At 37.9% G+C, this 9,187-nt stretch overlaps 1 protein-coding gene across 4 annotated transcripts in view; it reads left to right on the top strand.

Annotated features, from left to right (window-relative positions):
* The window catches only part of COG5 (component of oligomeric golgi complex 5), a 371,971-nt gene that overhangs the window by 2,194 nt on the left and 360,590 nt on the right, over positions 1–9,187 (top strand). For 3 of the 4 annotated variants that reach the window (XM_023183076.2, XM_031936064.1, XM_023183075.2), the window contains exons 2-3: positions 3,922–4,061; positions 7,354–7,411. In XM_023183076.2, the coding sequence (XP_023038844.1) occupies positions 3,922–4,061; positions 7,354–7,411 (198 nt within the window). The remainder of the gene's footprint in view (positions 1–3,921; positions 4,062–7,353; positions 7,412–9,187) is intronic. The other variant, XM_023183077.1, reaches the window with a different exon arrangement.

Below are 9,187 nucleotides of genomic sequence, written 5' to 3'. Positions count from 1 at the left end.
ATAGAGGAGAATTATAACTGGGGATTGGGAACTGGTTAGGAAATGTCAGAAAAGGCTTTCTAGGTGGAGACGTTTTAAACTGTAGATAGGACTTCCCCAGGTGAACAGTGGAAGGGACAATACAGTCCAAACACTGGATATATGTTTCAGTAGGATGTATTTCAGGAATTGTAATCAGTTCTTGGACGGTAAATAGTCTTCAGTTCTGCCTTCTGTATTTTCCTCCCTGGTTCCCTGTCGTTCTCCACAGTGATTATTTAAATCTTCTTTATCCTTTTCAAACCTTTTCCTTCAAGCTTAACAAATGACTTTCAGCTTCCCTGGGGAGAAAAAAAGGAGCCATCAGATGTGAACTTTCTCCATTTCTTGCCCATCAAAGCTATAAATTTAACTTCAACCTATAACCATCCGTTGCACCTTTTTCCCCTTGCCTTTTCAATTGCAACAGAAGTGGAGTCTTTCTTTCTTCCTTTTTTTTTTTTTTTTTTTTTTTTTTGAGACGGAATCTGGCTTTGTCGCCCAGGCTAGAGCCCAGGCTAGAGCGCCGTGGAGCAATCTCGGCTCACTGTAAGCTCCGCCTCCTGGGTTCGCGCCATTCTCCTGCCTCAGCCTCCCGAATCGCTGTGTTACAGGCGCCCGCCACCATGCCCAGCTAATTTTTTGTATTTTTTAGTAGAGACGGGGTTCCACCGTATTAGTCAGGATGGTCTCGATCTCCTGATCTCGTGATCTGCCCGCCTTGGCCTCCCGAGGTGCTGGGATTACAGGAGTGAGCCACCATGCCCAGCCGAGTCTCTGCTCCTTTCTAAGGATAGTCCCTCCTACTTTGCTCTGGATTTTTTCTTCCTGTTTCCTAGGGACTCAATCACCCTCAATCTATGCCATTGAAATAACTTTGCAAGGTTTCCAATGACTTTCTTGCACATACAACAAATGGACACTTTTTTGGTCCTTTCCTTTAACTTGTAATTTGTCAGTTCAGTTTGTTCTGAATTAAGCGGTCTCTGTTGCCCCTCCCACCCCCAACATTCCTGAGGAAGTAAGCATTTCCAGCAGAAATTTTGATTCACTGTATCAGGGATTTGGCTAATGACAGTATCGAATTGATAGGCTTGGTGAGCACAGATGCATAGTATGAAAATTGGTGAGGTGTTTCCAATATGCCTCCTATGGAAATGAGGAAACTATAAAAGAGAAGCATTATATAATTCATCTCTTTAAAGGCTGTAAGCCCTCAGATGCCACATCTTGTTGTGTTTGATCTTTGTAAGCTCTGTGATACTACTACTACTAACTTTCTTTATCCCTTCTTTTGGCTTTTGCCATTCTTTTTTGTTTCTCTTTCTTTCTCCCTGAGCACTCTTTAGTTTCTTTGATTGCTTTCATTTTCTCTCTCCACCCCCAACTTTCCTATCTTCCTCATTTTCCTGCCTTTCTGTGCATTCTAAAACTTTTTCCTAAATTGTCTGGTCTTTTCTGTGGTTTCAGTATGATCTTTACCTATCTTCTGAATTATAAAACTGTATTTTTAACTGCCTACTGGACATTTCTATCTTAATTTTATTATGATATGCCATTCCATAACCTGTATGGACATTTCTATTTTGATAGTAAACAAGTAGTGCCAGTTCTATAATACACATGAAAACCTACATATGAACAAATAGTACAAGTTTTACATATGAAAAAATGAAATGGAATCACTTTTTCTATTCTCTCCTAATCTTTTCCCCTGGTAGTCTCTGTATCTGTGTTTACTGTGTTGTTAGGTAAATGTGTGCTTGTTCCCCTTGTAAATTACGAATTCTTTGGAGGCAGAGGTTTATGTTCATCTTTGTGTGTTCAGTGTCTAGTGGTCTAACTTAGTGTAAAACTAAATTTCCTATATCAGTTACTTAACCAAGAAATTTGGGAATCATCCTTGTTTGTTTTACCTAATCACCCGTTTTCAGCTTGTCAGTAAGTCCTACATCCTATGCAGTGTGAATATTTGTCAAATTTGTCACTTTGACTTTCTTAGTGCCACTTGTTCAGGTCTTATTCAGGCCTTCATTATGTCACTTAGGCTGTTAACATAGTACTTTACTGGCCTCTGTGGTTGTATTTCTTGGGTGTATTGGTAAATTGGCTTTGTAGGAAAATAGAAAAAGCCCTGATTTTGTAGTGTTTGCTGATTGCTGTGGTGTAAATACTCTCACCATTGTAGATTTTAAGATATCTGTGTGAAAGGTCAGCTGGCTCACAGAATTCCTGAAAATGTAACAGTCAGTGCTCAAGAGCCGAAAGAGGCAACTTCAATACATTGCTCTGTGACTAATCCTTTTTCCATCATCCTCTATACAGCTGCCAGGATTATTGTTTTGGGACATAAAGCTGATAGTGCAGTTTCTTGGGTTAAACGAGATGTGGTTAAACATTTTGAATGTCTTACAAACCTCTTTTCAAACTGCCCTCCAACCTTTGGAACCATATCTGTCATTCTTTACCATTTCTGCCCAATATACACGTGCTGCGATCTAGACACACTGAAATCAGTATTCCCCTTATTTCTCAAGATATGCCATGGCATTTGCCACTGCTGAGCCTTCCCTTTGCTTGGAATGGCTTTTTTCATTTGTCTGGCTGATAGGATTCTTAGTTCTGAGAAGCACTTGGCAAATTAGAAGGAAATGTGGTTCTCAGACTTAAAAGTAGCCAAAGTAGCAGTTTCCTTCTTTCATTCCACTACATTTTAAGAGTAATCAAGAGTATGAGACTTTACTTTCTGTTGTTGTTACCAGAATGATACTATCATCTGATGTATAGATTTGTTAATTCATGGAACCTGCCATGTGTCTGGTATTGTTCAAACACTGAAGATGAGTTAGCAAACAAAACAAAGACCTTCTTTTCCTCTTGGAGCATACATTATAGCGGATGTAAACAATTTAGGTTTTCTTATAAGTACTCTATTTTGCTTGTTTCATCATCTCTCTGAAGGCAGCTTTAATTGTATCTACTGTATCATTAGGAGATTTGGTACATGGTTACCATGAGCTCCCTTCTGGGTATCTATTTTTAACTTTCAATTCTCTTAATTTTTCTTTCATCCATAGATTTGTGGATTTCTGCATTGAGGGATATCTTTTTAACATCTAGAATTACTTCTGTTTTCTGTCTATTAGGGGCCTATTTTAAACAGCTTTTCTTTCCATTAACATATTTCACCCGTAAATCCTAAATTTCAGTAACACCTATAAATTTATATTTCCTATTGTAACTAAAATTCCAGATTCACTTTGCTATAACAGTATTTGTGTATTGATCTAGAGATATCTGAGGCCATAAATATTTTATATATATAGCCAATTTTCCTGTTGTCTTTTCACTGGCAATGATCTTGTTGTCTTGCACTAATAGTTATAGCTAGTAGTTATTTTTTTTTGTTTTTTGGTTTTTTTTGAGATGGAGTCTTGATCTGTCACCCAGGCTGGAGTGCAATGGCACGGTCTTGGCTCACTGCAACCTCTGTCTCCCAAGTTCAAGCTATTCTTCTGCTTCAGCCTGCCGAGTAGCTGGGATTACAGGCACCCGCCATCATGCCCAGCTAAGTTTTGTATTTTTGTAGAGACGGGGTTTCACCATGTTGGACAGGCTGGTCTTGAACACCTGACCTCAGGTGATCCACCCGCCCTAGCCTCCCAAAGTGCTGGGATTACAGGCATGAGCCACTGCGCCTGGCCAGTAGTTATGTTTTTAATCTCTTTCTCAATGTTATACTTCTTTTTGGGTCATGATAAAAGTAAGCATTAAGCAGTGTAGTGGAGTAGCTCAGAGTATGGGATCAAAATATGTTAATTATGATTATAATTGTTCTGTAGTTTAATAACTGGTTTAGTACAGGGTAATTAAGGACTTTTCCTTATTTTTTCCCCAATTCAGAGTGTTATAGTGACTTTTTAAACGAAGACTTTGATGTAAAGACTTATACTTCTCAATCTATTCATCAAGCTGTAATTGCTGAACAACTAGCAAAACTTGCCCAAGGAATCAGTCAGTTGGACAAAGAACTACACTTACAGGTAATTCTGATTTTCAGGGTCCCTACGGATTTTTCAGCCTAAAGTGATAATTTAGCATTTTTGTAATCTTATTAAATACAAATGCATATTTACATGAAGAAGTGCATACTTACCAGTGTGACTTATTTTTCAAAGTAAATTTTTGAAATTTTCTGTAAACCACTTTTTGTTTGTCAAAAAACTAATATACCACCTCACCAAAGCCTTTCATTCATACTTCCTGTTCACCACCTTAACTGCTGTGCAACTAATTTAATGGGCAAAAAATAGGATGTGTTCGATAAAGATAATAGAAAATGGAATTTTGGAAGTAAAACAATATGAATAAGAAAAATTGGGATGTTACATTGGCAATTCATACTTTATAAGCACAAAATGTAGCATTTGCTGAAATTACAGAAAGTTGATAAATGTTATTCTGAGTAGGATACAATATGAGAAGTTAGGAGACGGGTCCTACTTTTAGCTATGCTGTTAACTGACTTTAATCTCACTTAATGTCTTTGAGTCTAGCTTTTTTTGTTTGTTTTTTAATCTATCAGATGGGTTGGAATAAGCAAGAGGAAGAGGAGACTGTAGTAGATAACTTTGAAGATTCCTTCCTCTCCTAAAATTGTGTGATTTTTATAGGGCGATTTTATGGTATAATTTCTAGTGTTGCCTTTGATGGAGTAGGTATTTAATACGTATTTAAATGAATGAACGTATGTATGAAACATCAATCGTTTACCAGGAAACATAGATTTGGTATAACCTGAGACATATCCACTTGATCTTTTTTGTGTCTTAGTTTCTTTGAGTGGCTTAGATAGGACTGGGATGACTTCTAAGGTCATTTTAACTCTAAAAGTCTGATTATATATAATTTGATTTCAATCTTTATTGACAGATATTTAGAAAACACGTTTAGGCCAGGCACAGTGGCTCGTGCCTGTAACCCCAGCACTTTGGGAGGCCAAGGTGGGAGGATCACGAGGTCAGGAGTTCCAGACCAGCCTGGCCAACAGGCACTATCCCATCTCTACTAAAAATACAAAAATTAACTGGGCGTGGTGGCGGGTGCCTGTAATCCCAGCTACTTGGGAGGCTGAGGCAGGAGAATCACTTCAACCTGGCAAGTGGAGCTTGCAGTGAGCCGAGATCATGCCATTGCACTCAAGCCTGGGCAACAACAGCAAGACTCCATCTCAAAAGAGAGAGAGAGAGAGAGAGAGAAGTTATAGTAGCCTAGGATGTGAAGTAGAGGAAGTCTGGGAGTCCCTGTAGTCTATATCAGTGAGATGTCTAAAACTGTAAAAGATTTACTCTTAGGGTTTAGTGCAGGAACTAGAAATCTCTCTAAGAAAGATACTTCATACAGAGAGTTTGGATACTTATAAAATTGTTGGGTGAATAGCTAGTGGACTGAGTTGAAGGAACTACCACAGATGCTATATAGAGGCCTGGAAGTACCTGTTCTTACCTTCCATGTCAGTGCTAAAATTCTGCTTCTAGATACCGGATGACTACTGGAGTGGTCAATGTGGTTCTCTTAACTGTGTCTAAATTCTCAGGTCTCAGAACCTTTATTACTAGCTGAAACAGTAAGCTTTCCTCTCTTTCTCTTTTTTTTTTTTTTTTTTTGAGACAGAGTCTTGCTCTGTCATCCAGGCTGGAGTACAGTGGTGCAATCTCGGCTCACTGCAACCTCTGTCTCCCGGGTTCAAGTGATTCTTGTGCCTCAGCCTCATGAGTAGCTGGGACTACACGCGTGCACCACCACACGTGGCTAATTTTTTTTGTATTTTTAGTAGAGACAGGATTTCACCATGTTGGCCAGGCTGGTCTCGAACTCCTGACCTCAAATGAGTCACCCACCTCGGCCTCACAAAGTGCTGGGATTACAGATGTGAGCCACTGTGCCTGGCCTAGCTTTCCTCTCTCTTGTCTTCCACAACTTTTGGAAAAATCATTTAATTGGTTGCAAGGGAGTCTGTGAAGCTACAGTTTCAGGCTTTTTAACCTTACCAAAGTATTACTAGTGATAAAAGAGAATAGATAATTTTAAGAAAGTTTGTCTTGTTAAGATGGACATATTAAGGACCGTATCCGTAGACTGGGAAAAATTTGGACATCTTCTGGGAACCTTACAAGTAACAGACTGAGATGACCAAGAGTAATACTTTGAGTAGATATGAGAGAAGGATACTTGACAGAATGACAGTGATATCTGAAACAGGACAAAGTGGAGGATTTAGGGGTTCCAGTGAATTAATCTTTGGTGATTAAGAACTTCAGTCAGCAAACTAGACATGAAACTTCGTATTCATTGGAATAAAAGGCACACAATAATAAGGATTCCTGCATTATTCTAAAGATTTGCATGATTTCTTGATGTTTCTGGGAATCTCTTGCATGTGGCCTTTAACTTGTAACCTTCTTGGTTTTTTTGTTCTGGCCATCTGCAGTGCCCTAATTTTCATAAAAGTATCAAACATCTATAGGGAAAAGGATTTGCTGTGGGTGTGTGGCACTGGAAAACTGGAAGCAGAGAGATGTTCAGGTATAGGTGAGCACTGAGTGCTGTATCTTTCCAGAATAGGATGTGGCCTTGGTGGTGCTGAATCAAATTCAAGAACAAAGAGAACCTGATGTTTGAAAATATTCTTTAAAGGGAAAACATAGTAATGGTGTGACAACAGTGAGCTGGTTTTTTACATTTTTTGGCACAACTCCACTTGTGCATCTCATTAAGATAGCAAGGGGCTTACCTGAATGTTTGTGTTTCCCTAACATTCATATGTTGAAACTTAATCTCCAATATGATAGTATTAAGAGCTGGGGGCTCTGGGAGGTGATTAGTGCCCTTCTAAGAGAGGCCCGAGGAAGCTTGTTTGCCCCTTCCACCATGTGAAGATAGATACAAGGTACCATCTATGAGGAATGAGTTCTCACCAGATGCTGAATTTGCCAGTGCCTTGTTGTTGGACTTCCCAACCCCTAGAACTGTGAGCAATAAAAATTTCTTCTGTTTGTAAATTACCCAGTCTAAGGTATTTTGTGTTTGTAGTCCAAACAGACTAAGACAGTGCTAAGAAAAGGCTATAACTCCTCTTGCTCTGTGTTGAACTGTAAATGTATGTGTGTTCCTGCTTATAACTCATCTCAGACACACCTTAAAAACCTGTGTTTTTTTCTTTGGTATTTGTATTTGCCTCATTTCTACTCTAAGCGAGACCTTCCATTCTACATTGTGGTTACAAGGAAAAATATCTAACAGAGCAAAAGCTAATCATTTGTTTTTGATTTTCAGGTTGTTGCAAGACATGAAGATTTACTGGCACAAGCAACTGGGATTGAGTCTTTGGAAGGTATATTTCTATTAACTGCTAGAGATTATGTAGAACTAGACTAGGGATTGGCAAGCTTTGGCAAGCTACTTTGGATGGGAAGTATTTTAGACTTTGCCAGCCACATAGTCTCTGTTGCAACTACTAAACTCTGCCATTGTAGAGTGAAAGTAGCCAGATAATATGAAAACAAATGTGTGTGGCTATGTTTCAGTAAAACTTTAGTAAAACTTTGCTGGCCCCTGAGCTAAATGATCTGGGTTCAGATCCTTGTTTTACTGCTTACTAGGTGTTTGACTTTGGGCAAGTTAGTTAACCCTTGTCTGCCTCAGTTTTCCTATTTGTAAAAGAGTATAATATGTACTAACATAGCATTATTCTGAGGATTAAATGAATTAGCAAGATACTTAGAACAATGCCTGTACATATTTAGTGCACCTGTAAGTGTTAGTTAATTAAAACAATAAAAACATCAACAATACCAGAGTGGGTAGTACTGGAAGGAGGCTTGAATTTTTTTCTTATTTTTGCCTTTTTTGGAGCCTTTTCTGCAACTCTTTTTAATGAAAGTATAGTTGAATAATAATTGGATTTTTATTTTTACAAATCTTATTTTTGTTTGACTAAATCTTCTATGAATTTTTCATTCCCTCTTGATTAAGTTAAACTACATCTCATAAATATGAAATGTTACTATTGTGTTTTACATTATTACTTGTGATTACTATTTTTAATCATTGTACATCAAAAGAAAGATACGTGGTTTTTCCCTATGTTGATCAAATTCTTGAGAGAGGATATTGTTTTCTGTGATGCAATATTCTATAATGCTTCCCCCAGTATTTCTTATGTGCCCAAAGATATTAACTTATTCTCAGCATGTATAGTATTTCTAAGATACCCTGATGAAGAACTTAATATTTTTGGAAATAGTTGTTTGTTGTTTGAAATCTGGGGTACATATCTGACTAGGTTCTTAGGAAAATTAAGAAGCTCTGAGTACTGATTGACTTAGTACTGGAAATTAATTATTATTATTTTTAGTCATTTCAACTTTTATTTTTTAGATCCAGGGTGTATATGTGTAGGTTTGTACCTGAGAATATTGCATAATGCTGAGGTTTGGGGTACAAATGATCCTGTCACCCAGGTAGTGTGCATAGTACCCAACAGTTAGGTACTCCTTCCTCTAGTAGTCCCTATTGTCTATTGTCATCTTCAGGTCTATGAGTACCCAATGTTTAGCTCCCACTAATAAGTGAGACTGTGTGGTATTTGATTTTTCTCTTCCTGCCTTAATTTGCTTAGGATAATGACTTTCAGTTCTATCCATATAACTGTATAGGACATGGCTTCATTCTTTTTTTATGGCTGTGTAGGATCCATGGTATATATGTACCATGTTTTTAAAATCTAATTCGCTGTGGATGGGCACCTAGGTTAATTCTATGTCTTTGTTATTGTGAATAGTGCTGTGATGAACATACGAGTGCATGTGTCTTTATGGTGGAACAATTTATTTTCTTTTGAATATATATCCAGTAACAGGATTGCTGGGTCGAATAGTAGTTCTGAGTTATTTGAGAAATTGTCAAACTTCTTTCCGTGGTGGCTGTACCTTCCCACCAAGAGCATATAAGCATTCCTTTTTCTCAACAGCCTCACCATCATCTGTTGTTTTTTGACTTTTTAATAATAGTCATTCTGAATGGTGTGAGATGGTATCTCATTGTGGTTTTGATTTGCATTTCTCTGAGGATTGGTGATGTTGAGCATTTTTTTTCATGTGTGTGTTGC

This window comes from Piliocolobus tephrosceles, chromosome 8 (assembly GCF_002776525.5).
Source record: "Piliocolobus tephrosceles isolate RC106 chromosome 8, ASM277652v3, whole genome shotgun sequence".
Taxonomy (NCBI): Eukaryota; Metazoa; Chordata; class Mammalia; order Primates; family Cercopithecidae; genus Piliocolobus; species Piliocolobus tephrosceles.
The sequence above is the reverse complement of the archived record's forward strand: the minus strand, read 5'-3'. Positions and strand labels throughout refer to the sequence as shown.